General features: G+C 33.1%; 1 protein-coding gene across 1 annotated transcript; it reads right to left on the reverse strand.

Moving 5' to 3' along the window:
• Positions 1 to 7551: 7551 nt before the first annotated feature.
• On the reverse strand, positions 7552 to 10975 carry Tasp1 (Taspase 1). The gene is made up of 4 exons (XM_088227736.1): positions 10722 to 10975; positions 10186 to 10314; positions 9244 to 10055; positions 7552 to 8360 (listed from the first exon to the last, which is right to left on the reverse strand). Exons 1-4 carry the CDS (start codon positions 10747 to 10749, stop codon positions 8232 to 8234), a joined length of 1098 nt encoding a protein of 365 aa, XP_088083862.1. The 5' UTR covers positions 10750 to 10975; the 3' UTR covers positions 7552 to 8231.
• Between the last annotated feature and the right edge of the window lie 4886 nt (positions 10976 to 15861).

Here is a 15861-nt window from a genome sequence, read left to right on the forward strand (position 1 = left end):
AAATTTGTTGCAACAGAGAGGGAAAACACTTTTTAGAAGGTAATGTGAACGTCTAGGCATTTACAGGGCTTATGACCTGTCATTGGCTGGTGTGAGTGGCCACTTTACACACTAACATTCACAATTTTGTCTATGTTTAAACATCCATATTTCTCCAACTTTTCTATCTGTTGGACCAGCCTGACTACAAACATTTAGATGTTCTCAAAACATTGCAAAATTATCTTGTTTTAAAATCTAACTTATGTACCGATTTGTCCCATAAAAATTAGTCTAATTGAATTAGTGTCATTTTTACAAATAAAATAAAATCGTGTTAATAAACCAGCCTTCGAAATCAACTTGTATATATTTTATCATTTAGCAATTGTCGAATATTATTTTAATTATTTGTTTCAAACATAATTTCCCTCACACGTACACTTTCCGCTCAAGCAAACTCAATGAACTAGAGATGTGAAAGATACGGAGACCTAAATGAGCTAGTGATATACATTTAGTTCAATTGAACTACTTAAAAGACCTCATCACTTGGGTGATGCAGATCAAGTGATACGCACCCTCTCGGTGACAGGGCCTCAACCCTCTTCTAGGATACATAACATCAATGTATCACATTAATTTTAAATGTTGATTCCTATTTTGTTATATATTGAATCCCTCCAATTCTTTTGAGCGAGCTTTTCATTTTGTATTAATATTTTAGTGTTTGAAATACCAAAATTGTAATTTCAAAATTCTCCAAATTTTATTATTAAGTTGGGGTTCATGACAATATTATATCCTTATAAAAAAAATTAACTCCTCTCTTTATTAATTTTATATTAGTCTTATACCACTAATAAACGCACAATTTTATACTATGTAAATCAAAGACTTATAATTGTTCAGTATTTCATTTATTTTATAGTAATTTCTTGTATGTATAAAATGAAATTCTCTTTGGCTCTTTATGATTATGTTTATTATGATTCTCATATTTTTATTTATCTTGAATAAAGTGCAGTAATATTCAATATTTTGTTTTTATTTATGGATAGTGTAGAAAAAAACATAAATAATTTAATTTAATTATTAGATTGTAAATAATATTAATTTATTGTTACATTACAAAATAACATAAAAATAATTCACATAATTAGTCTGGTCATGTCAAAAACAGACACAACCGAGGGGCAAATACGACAAGATGTATGGAAGAAGCTAAGAATGTATGTCAGGATAGACGTGAGTGGCAGTCCATCCTCTCTGCCTACTCTGAGGAATGACGTGATTGTAGTATTATTTTATGGCTAACATTGCATTGAGGCCATATGTGATTTACTGAGGATGTCAGAGTTAATGTTTCAATGAATGCCCTATGCACCACTAGGTGTGGATAAATGAAAGTATGGTATAAAGTTTGTCATCTGGTCACAGCAATCTCATTGGAACTGGTAATTCATCAAAAATTCAAATTTTGATAACTATGTTTATTGATTTATTTATGAATATATTGCTTGTACACATTTATTACCAGGGAATCTGTGAGTATTTAACACTTTAGCATTTTGACATAAATATGTAGTGTCTTCTGTTTAGGTTAGTCTAGATCTGGGCCCCGATTAAAATGGGAAGTTACAGTTCTCTTCAATTTTATCTTTTTATTTTAAAGGAATAACCCGCTAATACCCGTATGCAGAGACAAAACTTAAGGTGAGGAAAGTACATTCTAATTTCAAATGCAGAGAATAACCCGAAGGTGAAGACAATAGAATGTACTCTCCTCACCTTAAGGTTTGTCTCTGCATACGGGTATAAGTCTCCAGTTTGAGGCTTATCAGCAAGTGGGATTGAGGGGATTTGGAAGGATGTAATAGAAAATACACCACAACACCCAGACCAATTGAGAAAAAATCTTTCTTGGAATCGAACCCGCGACGCCAGTTTCACAGTTGGCAGTCTAACCAACTGAGCCATGGCGCCTGTCTAAGTAAAATTAAGTTTTCTGTGTGAAAAATAGAATGTGCAAATATTTATTTTTCCTAAGCTAAAAATTACATGTTACCGATGAAGATATCAAAATTTTTCACACAAATGTACATGATTTTGTACATTCATTTTGATTTTACTCTAAAGACAGTTGAAGATAACTCTGTTAACTTTTCATTGAAATCAGGGCCTGGGACTACATTAAAGTGAATTTGGTTTCTGCTTTTATTTCATTAAAATCATTGTTATTGCCAGAGACCATAAAAACTTTTTTTGTAAAATAAATATAATATCATCATTCACTTTCTGTACCTAATGGGCACTGCATTGTTTTTGTTACATGAAGGTAAGATGATCAGCCTTACGCTTCAGGTACCAGCCCCAGGGACTATGAAATATTCTGGTACAAAAACACCCTTTTATATAAATATTTCAACTGTGTTGGGAATCGAATCCAAGACATGTTGCATGGTAGGCAAACGCGCTGACTATTACACCACGAGGCCATCAATTATTATAAATATATAGTTAGCTCAAACAACAATTTAATGGTCCTGTATGAAAAACATAGATACGAACCATGACAACTAGAGGTGTGTAGTTCGCGAACAACCCATTGAACTAGAGACATGTTTCTTTCATCTTGGTCAGTTAGTTCGCGAACTAAATGGCTCTTTGTGTCATTTGGATCTTTCATATCTTCATGTCTTATGGATCTCTAGCTCATTTCGTTCATTCATTGAACGAGATTGTGTCCTTATCTCTGTAGTTAGTAGGTAGATTAGATACCTACATATACACTCTGTATCCATAGTAGGTACCTAAATGCCTAAACTGGCTGCTTTGTTCATTGTTCTCCTTTATCTCCTGCGCGTCCCACTTGAAATTTAATTGACACTTATTATGAAATGTCCTGATAAAAATGCTATTTTATGAATTATTATTTACGTTGAGATGACACAAAAGATATGGAGACACAAATGATACGAAAGATGCGGAGAGATGATGAGCTAAATGAGCCGAATGAGCAAAAGACACATTCGTTCAATTGAACTACTTAAAAGATTCGGTCACTTTGGTGATGCAGATCAATGACACGTATCTTCTCGTTGACAGGGTCTTACCCACGCCTAATGACAACAGCTAATGTTTTCATGAGTTGCAGTCGCTGTATCAATGTATTTAATTCAAAACTACGACTTGATTTCATTGACATATTAATACACATAGACATGCCCTGAGCCCTCAAAAAACAATGATACTCAACTCATGCCCAACGCATAATTAGTCGTTCTTCGACCGCCAGCCAGGCGCGACATTCAGAATCAAAACCAAAATGCCTACTTGTGTCATGAAAACGTGTAAAACCTTTCGGATGAACATTGTAAAAAGGATTGTGTAACTTTTCATTGTTCATGAGTGATTAACAAAGCTTAAAACAATAAATATTCAACCAAACATTTATTTTTTGTAAACGTCAAACTACGCATAGCGACGCAATTGCGAAGCTCTTCTTACTTACAGGGCTGCACTTATTTCGACAGCATTCAGCCTACTTTCATCCCTATTTTTCCAAGTCCATACTTCGCTCCCATACATCAGGGTCGAGACCAGGACTCCATTGTGAACTGCTAATTTTGCCTCTTGCGACAAACATTATTTTCCAAGGTTGATTTTAGTGCACCGTTCACTCTGTTCCCGGCACTCACCCTCCTTTCAATATCTTTCTCAGTCATTCCATCCTTAGTAAACATACTTTCCAGATACACAAATTCCTCTACTTGTTTTAGTATAACTCCATTCACAGTGATTTCACATTTAGTCATACTTTCATTTCTTTCAAAAACCATGACATTCGATTTATCGACATTCATCAGCAAATCGCTTCCCTTGCATGCATCGTAGACTTTTGTTACCAAGAGTTGCAAAAAAAAAAAAAAAAATGTTCCTCATTGTGAGTAAATATTATTTTTTCATTTTCCAAAATCGAGTGAAAAGAAATAAATGGGTAGAAATTACAAGAAATTTAAGAAAAAAATCTGATTGGGATCCACCAAAAACGAATGTTGATTGTTAACGTTAAAATACAAACTTTTGCATACACCAAATATGAGCATCCTCCGATTTTTGGGAGCATATGCATGATTATTGAAAGCTTTGGTGAAAATAAACAAACTTAGTAACTATGCATACGTTTTCAAGCCACTACTTTTTAAAATATTTTACCCTATAAAAAATATTGTTTATGTCTATGCGTCTATGTATTAATATGTCAATGCTGTCCATGTATTAATATGTCGTCTATGTATTAATATGTCAATAATTTATTAAATCTCTATGCTTCATAGAACGATAATTTAAAATTATGTTCTAAAAAATGAGTGTTGTTGCGTAAACATTGCCGCGCAAAACGCATAGTAAAGTAAAAAATAGTGTCTATGCCAGTTTACTGTGAATTCAAAGCTGTATGTCGCGCCTTTTTACATTGATTCACGTTTACTGGCTACAAGTTGGGTTCCGGAACTTAGGTTGAATGGAACACAAGACGGGTGCTTAGTGCTGCATCTAGTGAATACATATATATCAAAGTTTGACAAACATATAAAAGTATGGCTTAATCTATGACGTTTTCTGAAATCATATCACCCGCCATGTAACAATAACAAACTAAAATCTAAAAGTAGGACATGTTATGTTAAACTTCAATGCAGCTGAGATCCAAAATTTCAATTCAAACTGTTGCAGGTATTTCACTTATTACTTTGCTTTAATTTATTTGATGGTTAATAAAAAATGCAATAAAACAATATTCACAGATATGTAAATATACTACATATTTGATTAAAATTATTTTTTGACAATTCTTGATGGAATTCCATTGCAATGATGTAATATCTTATATTTACATATAAGGTACTAATTAAAAATACTTGGTACACTAACTCATCAGCACATAGAATTCAAAAACTCACCCTTATTGGACCCTGTACAGAATAAAACAATTAATATTTTCATAGAATAGAATCCTCTCCTACAGTACACCGCCAACACATGTTTCTATAATTTGTTCCACTCTGTTCATTGAAATATTACGTATTGTAAAACATTTAAGTTTGTAAGTGAAAATTATTGAATTCGTTCATTGTAATTTATTATATAAATAAAAGACGAGTGATGCTTTAATCCACAAATTTGGAATATCCAGTGACCGGTTTCATCGCTTTCGCGACATGTTCGAGACTCAATCAACTCGATGTCGTTAATTATAAATTACGTATTGTATTTATTTTTATTTATTTATTCATTCAAAATTACACTCGTTTAAATCTAAGTGAACTTATTGAGGCTTTTTAGGCTGTGCCCGTGTCAAGCCATCATAAATAACAATAAAAAATAAATAGTAAAATTAATGCAGAAATAGAGGAAGACCAAGAAAGACATGGCATGACCAAATCCAACAAATACTTGAAGATGGACATGTCAAAAGTCAGAATAACCGGCGCACATGCATGAGAAGATGTATGAATGTAGAGGAAGCGAGATCTGTATGCAAAGATAGAGTGTTGTGGCGTTTTATCCTCTCTGCCTGCCCTTACGGGGAAACGGCGTGATGGTTTGTTTGTAGTCAAATTAATTAGATTCAAATAAAATGACATGTGATGCAATATAGAAAGCAGATTTGTCAATTTTAGCTAATTGCTAACCTCGAACTTTAAAAGAATTGATAACCTCGTCCCTATCGATGTGCAGCAACCAATTGCAAACATTTTTCTTAAATACGTTGGCACTTGTGGGGTTCTTTATGGCTGCCGGAAGTTGATTAAAAAATTTCGGAGCCAGGAAGGTAGTTTCTTTGAGCTAGCTTTGAGTGAGTGTCTCTTTTAACTTATTTTTAAATGTACCTATCCTTACACTGTATAATATTTACCAGCCTGAAGATGCCCATTAGGAAAGTGTTAACTGGTCGAACAAATAAGTGGAAATGTACCAAGTATTTTTAATTAGTAACTTATATGTAAATATAAGTTATAACATCATCAGTAAATATACTAGATTATAAAAGACCGATCATCTTACCTATGTGTAACAAAAAATATCAAGATATGCTGCAATTAGTGTACCAATGGGGTGCCCTATGGAAAGGAAAGGAAATGATGATGATAAAAGTAAATGGTCAAAATCACAATTTTAGCTGTTCAAATTAATGGTAACATAAAATTAGCAGACTATTTTTTTCAATGTGCGTTCAATTCAATATTAGATTGAATATATCTGTACCAGAGATGTATCCGGATGCAAGTCCGAAATTTGTAAAAATAAGTTATTGATGAAAACATGGAGTAAATAGCCATTTTTTTTAGTGACAGAGATAAAACTCGTCTTATCTTATAAAGGATTTTAAAAATGTATATGGATTCAATAAACATATATTTTTATAAGCAGACAGATTCAAGTCCTATTACAAAATAATAATAAATAAAAAAATGTAAATAAAAACATGACAACAGATGGATCCATTAAAAGCCTTCAATAAACAATTCAATCCTCCATCACCTTTTGTGCAACGCAAGAAAAACGTCTTGTGTGCGAATAATAAAGAAAACAGTTCTGTGTGTAAAATAGAATTAGAATCCTGGAAGAGTGTTTTTGACTGCTCGGATGCTCTCAGGTAAAAATCTTGTAAGTGTAGTATTTGATGCGTTCGCCTACCACGCTTGAGGTTCCAGGTTCGATTCCCGGTAAGGTCATCATGAAATATTTGTTTTCAAATGTTGTTTTCTACTGAATTAATTGGGCATGGAGTAACGCCTGAAGTGTAAGACTTATATTACCTTCCTTCAACAGATTAACAAGATACACTCCATTTTATTTTAAAATGCAGTGCCCTGTGCACCACCGAATGCAAATGAGGGTTTGATGATAAAGAAGAAAATAAATTTTTAAAAATGTGGTGATTTTTTACAATCAAAAGCAGTCTTTTTGTTATGCTGGGAATCCTCTTATGCAAAAATGAGTTCCTGCAAGCTCATTAGAAAAATTAGACGTCAAGAAAATGCACTTTGACCATTCTCTGGAGGTATTTACTGCCATAAACAAATATCAGGACCATTGCAATGCAATGAAATACCCTAAAATACTTAGAGTAATAATCTAATAGTCGCCCATATGCAGAAAAACCATTCTATGATTATTGACCACGAAGTTAGCTACAGATTACAGCAATACAACGGGCCATAAGTACTTTGGTTGAAATTTTCAAGAGAAATATTACTCTTAGCTAAAATATAACAGGGTACCATAATCAATAATGATTATTTTATTTAAAAAAATATTTCATAGGGCTAGTATGCCACTCTATCCTTTGTCAGACGAGTAGGATACGGAAAATACAAACAATAAATAAATAAAATACTGAGTATAACCAAATAATCAACTCGATATTATTTTTTAAAAAAATGGAAATAAATAAAATTGAAATTTGAATTTTATAACCAATTATTATTATTTTACTTTCTATTTCAATTTTCACACATTGATCGTTAAATAATAATACATTGCACTAGTAAACATTCTATTTCATTTTGAAGTATACAGACCGACGTCCATGTGGTTTTTTTTTAATAATTTTTTCAGATATTAGATGTAAAATAAATTAAATTTATTTTAATTCTTCTAAATCAAAATTGACTAATTGAATTATGTAAAAATTAAGATAATTCTGCATAAATATTTATAGAAGTTATGAGACTCGAATCCCAGAAAAAAGTTTTTTGACTGTCCTGAACATTCCTAATTTTGGACTTACATCCAGATGCCTCTCCGGTACAGGTAATCATTATATTATTCTTCTCCAAATCTCTTTCACACAAGAGAATATAACTGTTTTTTAGTCTTGAGAATTTATATCAAGCACTAAGAATTTTTTGAAGTAAACAAATGTTTATTCAACAATGTTTTGAGTGTGTTTAAATGTTTCCAGACAAGCTGGATTTCCTCTCTAGGAAGTTGTTAAGATCTAAATTTGTTGCAACAGAGGGAAAAAATTACACACATACTTCATGAACGTTAACAGATGGGAGAGTTGAGGAAATGCGGACGTTTAAACATCTAACATCTACATAACTTCTATTGACAGGTAAATGCCTAGACTTCCATATTCCATTCTCAAAAATGTTTTCCTTCTCTGTTGCAATGAATTTATACATTTTTAATGGGCATCCACAACAACAATCAATGGATGTAGTGTGAAAACCATAAATTTAAGTTATTTCAGTAGCCAGTTCCCATTTGATCACTTGTTGAGTTTTCTTAGCCACGGTAAACGGAATTCCTCCAACAACGGATTTGGATCCAGTTTCGATGTTTTGTGGAAGATGAGACATAACACACTAAAAAAAATTACATTAAATTATCGATCTAGAAATACACTATCAGATTTAAATATATTTTACATGTACATCAGTGGCGGATTGTCATTTTTTAAATATTTAATCAACAAAAAATGATGATAAATGTTTTGTAAACATCATCTATGCTTCAGCTGTTGACAACAGAAGATTATTATCAATCATCGATCAAATTATTAATCTAGCAATTATTATTAACTTCGCAAGCTATATTCTACACTATTTGAATACAACATTTGTGCAAAAGTTAATTTTAAAATACCACAATGACATTCAATAGATATTATTTTCATTATGATTGACATATCAATATTGCCAACACGAAGCTCTGTGCCGACTCCTTTTAGAAATAAATAATGCCAAAAAGGGCCACGTCAAGCGCCACGTGTCCTATGTCATAATATATAAATGTATATTAAAGAAAAATAGACCTTAGGAAATCATGTTCGAAATATTATTTTTCAAATAGACAATCTTCAAATAATATCTGTAATCTGCAAGCTTACTTAAGGAGGAAATAATAGCAACTGTGTTTTACGAATTTAAATACGGTGTACTTATTTCTATAAAGTAACCTGCTCATTTCTTCATTAGCTGGTAACGAGCTGGACGCTCTTATGAATATATTATTAGTAATGATATTTACTTTTATAGAACCTAACCTCCTTTTTATAAACGGTGACAGCAATTTGTAATAAATAACATTTTTTTCCAATAAATATAACTACCGTAAAACATTATTATCGGTAGTCAAAAACAATGGTAAACAGACGATTCGCCCCTGATACACATGATATTTCAATTATTCAATTATACCAGACATAATTAAGAGAAGATTTGAAATATTGAAAACAAAATAAATTACCTTTGGCCGGTTCATTCCATCCGCTGTCATGTATCCAATACACATGGAAGGCGTAGTGTGACCCCAGAGGAATTCTCCATTTCCGTCATTGTCAAATCGAATTCCTATAGCCCCACCAAGCTTAACAGGAACATCCCACAGAAAGGGAGATTCGGAGAACTGCTCTTTAAGGCATTTGGCCATGGACGTTGTCGGGCAGGAATCCATCAAACTTTCCGCTATGTTTTTTGCTAGTTGCGTTCGGATGATGTGTTCCCCGCAGCCCGAGGTGCATGCGGCTACTGTAGGTCGCCCGTCCGAGCCAGCGGCCGCCCAGACTCCGCTTGCGAAGGATGCAGCTTGACCGACACGACCTTCGTGTTTTAAAGCCACCCCCCCTGAGCTCGCTGCCGCTGCCGCCGACCCGTCAGAATCGACGCAAACAGCTCCCACAGTATCCAGAGGACTAAAGCTCAATAAATTCTGCTCCGAATACCTCTTCAACTTTCTTCTGCAGTGCTTGAAATTTCTGAAAGCTTTTGCGGACACCATCTTGCTGTCTTCTACCGTCTCTAGGCCGAGCCTCTGCGCCCACGAGCGGGCCCCCGCCCCGGTGAGGATGCAGGGCGCGACGCGGCCCAACGACAGGTTCTCCATCTGCTTGTTGCACAACTGTTTGGCTAAAGATATCGGGTTCTTAACATTGGAAACGGCTCCGCAAGCGCCAAAATGCAAAGTTGTTCCGTTCATAACTGAGGCGTCACATTCTACAGCACCCTGCCAGCTCAAGTTGGATCCATATCCAGCATTTGTTAACCCGCTGTCTTCTAAAACTGTTCAAAATGATGATGCAATATTGTAATGAAGCCTTAAATCTTGATAATTATTTTGTATTTTTAACTATTGAGTATAATGTTATCTCAGCAAGATTAAGTGTGTAAACTGATTTCGAAAAGTGCTTACCAATCAAAGCTGCTTCAACAGCATCCATGGAGCTTCCATTTCTCTTCAATACTCTTTCTGCTTTTCTACAAGCTAAATGGCATAATTTCTGATATTCTTTTTTAAGCTTTTCACTATGGTATCCAGCTCCTGAAATGTTATAATATTACTTACCATAAAAAGGAAGAACTGAATACTATGCAGATGTGATGAATCATAGAGCAATGTAATTTTGATATAAAATCTTTGTATTAAATGCTTTCTTTTTAATGAACCATCATCATTCCCTTTTAGAGGAAACAGTATTGGTACCGCAGCGTATCTCGCTCATTTTTTTGTACATGAAGGTAAGATGATCAGTATTACGCTACAGATACCAGTCCAGGGACTAAGAAAAAAATCTAGTGTAAAAACATATTAATTGAATAAATATTTCATGTCAACCATGTTGATAATCGAACCCGAGACCTGTTGCATGGAAGGCGAACGCGCTGAACACTACACCACGAAGCTGACTTATAAATTATAAATAAATCATTGATAATAAAAAATCTTACCACAGTGGACGGCAATGAATCCTGGCATAGTTCATGTAGTGTGCATTATTTCTCAGAAAAAATATCTCGTCATTATTATAAGATCAGAACATTTTTGAATACTGCAACGATTGATTTAACTAAAAACAGCTCCAACTCCAGCGTTGTAATCATTCACATGAAACGTTTAGATTTTTGATATAAATTTTATTATGACATTAGAACACACAAAATATGACATACGTGAAGTTAGACGCAAGAAACATATCAAATCTATGGTTGAGCACCACAGACAAAAGATCATCTATACCGAAATAGATTAAAAACTCGGTACATTTTAGAGATGAAAATAATCGACTAAATTTACTAATCGAATGAAGGAAATAATCGAATTGATCATTCGAATGAATCATTTATTTCCGGTATACCATAGACAATAGACACAAAAATTTATTCGAAGACAAACTCCGTTTTTCGGGAGAAATATCCATGCTTTGGGAATGTTAGGTACTTTTTTTCCTTTATAAGAAAAAGAGCCTTCTACCAAAATGTGATAACATCGGCCAAAAACAAGTGACATAGATTTACCAATAAAAATTAAAAACAACGCAAATATAAAGGAATAACAATATGAACACAAGCAAAAAACGATACCTGCATTGTATGAAAAGAGTTGGTTACATTCTAGAATATTTTAAAATGTTTTGAATTTTTATTTTACTTAAAATAATAATATTATATGAAAAACAGAAGTCACGTTCTAATGCGGTTTTTATTTCTAGAAATCCGGGACGTGAATATAAAAAAGTCGTGTGTTTATGATATGTAACCCTAATAAAAAAGTAATTAAAAATTATTATTATTTTTTAAAACAAATCAATACTGATTTTCAAACAAACAAATGGGAAAATGGAGACATGGTTTGAAAATTAAAAAATACCACCCGTAGAGCAACAAATTATAAACCTACATAGGAGGTGATTTTCACAAAAATGGCGCTATATAAATTACCCAAACATTAGGTACGTCAGTTTGTTTTTTTTTTTAACTATGGCAATAATAATATTGTAAACCATCATCCTACTTTATGGTATTTTGAATATTTACATGGGTATAATTATAGTCTGTGGTTATCATTACTTGACATAACCTAATATTTATCTGCCAAAGAAAGGATGAAAATTAAAATATTTTTGTTTCATATTTATTGTTTAGGTCCTAAGAGTATATACTTTAGGTCACGCATGTAAAACTACAATCAGCTGTTATTGTATTGATATTTCAGATAGGATGGATTTGATATAAATTTTATTATTATTAAGTACACAAATAGGCTAGCAGCAGACCTATAAACAAACGCACTTTATTTTATTGTTATTGTAAAATGATGCACTTTATATATTAATCATATTAATATACGTTTTTATTTTATCTGTGCTGACATATCTAAAAAAAACAAAAGCATTTTATTTCAACTATCACGTCCGCCAGATTCCAGCGCCCATTACGTAATAACGAATTAGTTGGCGATGAAAGTAGTCGATGAAAGTAGTCGGCGTAAAGCTCGCCCATTGGTCCATTTGTAGTCGAATGAATATAACGCACGCCTTTTGGTCTATTTGTAGTCGAGTGAATTCATTAGTTTGGAAATTACTAATTCATTCGATAGTCGGCTTAAAGCTCACCCATTGGTCTATTTGTAGTCGAGTGAATTCATTCTTCTTTTTCTTCTTCTTCGTATTTTCATGGCCTTTTCACATCTCAACTTGGGTGTTCTGGCCAGTGTCGAGTATTTTTGTTTTTTTTTACATATATACACATGTGTTAGTAATATAATATGTACAAATTAGTATGTTAGTATTTAATATAATATATATACATATAATAATGAAACATATTTACAGCTTAACACCATTTACAACTAGATATTTAGATAGGATTTTAAATACACGTTTATTGGGTGAGGACAGGAGAGTAAGAATATAAATAGGGAATGGGATATCAATATCAGAGAGGTCGGATAGGAAATCAGGATAACAATCATTTATGGGGCATCCAAAAAAAATATGGTTTAAATCTTCCTCATCTAGCTGACATTCGCAAATGGCAGAGTCCCGGACATGGATTCTGAACAGGTGAAAACCATTGCAGCAGTGCCCAATGCGCATTCTGCATATGGAGGATGTCTCAAACTTGTTCAGAATCACTTTGAAAAACCAAGGCTTTTCTGTTACATTTAGTTTCAGTTGGAAAAGATGTTTACCCTTGGCTTGGGAGGAGGCTACCCAATATTCTGAGTGAATTCATTCGACTACATTACTGCATTCGGGCTTTCAGTCGACTACATTTACCCATCGAATGTAGTCGACTACTTTCATTCAACTACTTTCATCGGTAGTACATTTATCTGAGCATTTTGGCGCCAAATACAGCGTCGCTGCTCTGCCATACCACTAACTTTTGGCAATGATTCGAACCTCAGAATTATAACGACGCCGACGGCGCAAATCTCAAATTATCTCGTAGTTACTAATATTATTAATTATTAAATATTAATATGAATATATAACATTATAAATATTGGAAATAAAAATTACATTATTTCAAATTAGGATTGTATACTGAATTTATTAATGAAATGTCTGTATGGAAAGGAAATGGAATATAAAAAATATTTAAAAAACTACAAAACTAGATATACTTACTAAGGTAGGTCGATTGTCAGATAATAATTTGTAAAAATATAGCTTTCAAATTTCATTTTTTTTTTTTAAAACGAAAAATAATATAAGCATTTTTATAATTTACCCAAATATTTCAATTTTGGTGGCCATTTTCATCGAGTTGTAAATAACTAAAAAAGAAAATGGAAATCAAGTTGGGGTAGAGTGGAGTTTGAACCTCGACCTCTGATCCGTGAGTCCGTAACACTAGCCACGGGACCACAACCTGATTATGATCAATTCATCTAACTATTCATTTTACTTTTCAGACCTGTATTTCGAAATATATGACAGAAAAACATAGCAAATTGTACGAAAGTTTAGTTGAGTAAGGGTAAGTTTTAAAACCACAACAGAAGGAACTCATAGATTCTAAGAGGAAACGCCGTCTGATTTGTCTTTATTCTTCTTTGTATTCCCATATTTTCTCCCTGGATTAGAGCGACTTTTTTGCACACTATAGATGTTTGCCATTGGCATAAATTGTTTCTTATGGGAGCAAGGACCACTCAAAAGCCCAAGAAAGTGCCCAGTTTTATCTGCCGTCTTCGGACGTACGGTATACAAATAAGACAAATAATTTTGAAAAACTGAAAACTAACTTACACAGAAAATTAAATTTCGATATTTTTTCATAAAAGAAATGGAACAACGAAACGTCCATCAAAATCAAGACAAAATTAGTCTGACATTCTTTTTCATACAGTATGGGGGAGGCATTTGTAAGAGAGCGACAGGAAAACAATTTTCAAATACCAATTCATCAAAATTCTCAGATTCCCTATAAGCGATTAAGCGCTTATTTTTTATGATGGTGATGCGGGTGATAAGTATTTCAAGGTCACAAACTTGTAGACTTACTAAAGGCCACCGAGTCGACCAATACTGCCAAACTATAATCCCTCAACTTTTTATGTATTAGGTATGTTAGTGCCACGCGCCACTGCTGTTATAATTGTAACTTTTTCAAGTTAGTCAATTTTATTGCACAAAAGATCTAAATATTGGAATGTAATTATGAAAAAAAATAATAATGGGTAAAATAAAAATAAAAAACACAGTATCTTAGCTCGTAATTTAAAAAATGATAATTAACGTCTGTTTGCACTTCGACTGCGAAATTTGTTGGAATAACACCAACACTGTGTGTTGTCCTGGATAAAATTACTGTCACTCATATAAATTATCTCTTATGTTACCAGGTGTTTTGGTAATTTTACATCTGTACACCTAGGTGTTATGGTCGGGTGTAAGTTAATTAGCTTAGAATATTTTTAATTTGTGTTCATATTTACATTGTATTTTTATTAATTTTGGTATACAAAGTATGAAAAAGACAACAGTAAAAAAAATTGTCATAAAATAATTACTCTGAATTGCTTGATAAGTTAGAACGATTGCAGAATATTTGTATTCGTTATATCTTTAATCTTCGCAAATTTGACCACATAACCGAGTATCGCACGCAACTACACTGGCTCAGTATCAGGCATAGAAGAAACATTCACATTCTATCACTTCTTCACAATATTCTAAATAATCCCACTTCGCCTGTTTATCTGAGACAGCTCATCCAACCTCTTTCACAACACGGACTATCTCTTCGTTCTAGTAACGAGAGAACCCTTTTAATACCCTGTCATCGCTCTAATTTTTTTGCCTCCTCTTTCACAGTAGTAGCCGCTCGATTGTGGAATAATCTACCAACTAATGTTAGAGACGCCCCTTCTTTATTTACATTTAAGTCGAGATTGAAATGTCACTATCTAAATATTTGAATTGTTCCTTTATCCTTCTTCTTTCCTTCCCATCCCCTCTCCTCTCTTCATAGTAAAGTGTTTTTTTTTTTTTTTTTATACATATATTTATTTTTGTTAATCTTTGCTTTTAATTTTTGTATAAAATTGTAAGATTCAATATGTCCATGTATTTATAATTTTCTCAAACTGAACGGTTTGGGTAGGTAGGAAGAAATTGCCTTAAGGCAATATGCCCGCCCTTATATGTATATTTATTGTATATGTATATAAAGTGTCAATAAATAAATAAATATACAGGTATACCAAGCAGCATTAAGCCGATGCTGCACATAGAAATACCTAGCAGCACAGAAAAGGTTGAAATAAAAATAATAAAAATTATGTCATTGTAGAACCATCGAAATATATATGTTTGCACTCAATATGATTCTTTTTTGGGTGATACTGTGTGTGTTGTATTTGTTCCAACGTTTCGGCTACTATTGCAGGAGCCATCTTCAGGGTAAACTAAGTGTTTGGTAGAAAAAAATATGCGTTTAGGTACTAGTAATTTGTACCATGTCGCAGTCGGCAGTAGGCACATTTCTATTCATTTTTTAGTATGTAGTGCTGGGAACCATGTTGAGTTAAATTAAGCCTGTCGTCTTTGTTTGTGTTATTTGGGTGTCTGTATATTTC

Source organism: Micrasema longulum, unplaced genomic scaffold (assembly GCF_059751315.1).
Source record: "Micrasema longulum isolate JH-2025_06_02 unplaced genomic scaffold, ASM5975131v1 h1tg000533l, whole genome shotgun sequence".
NCBI classification, from domain to species: Eukaryota; Metazoa; Arthropoda; class Insecta; order Trichoptera; family Brachycentridae; genus Micrasema; species Micrasema longulum.

Coding starts and splice junctions, on each gene's coding strand:
- Tasp1 (XM_088227736.1), bottom strand. CDS start 10,749: ATGCCAGGATTCATTGCCGTCCACTGTG. Junction 10,315..10,721: donor ATTCATTGCCGTCCACTGTG/GTAAGATTTTTT, acceptor ATAACATTTCAG/GAGCTGGATACCATAGTGAA. Junction 10,056..10,185: donor TGTTGAAGCAGCTTTGATTG/GTAAGCACTTTT, acceptor CATTTTGAACAG/TTTTAGAAGACAGCGGGTTA.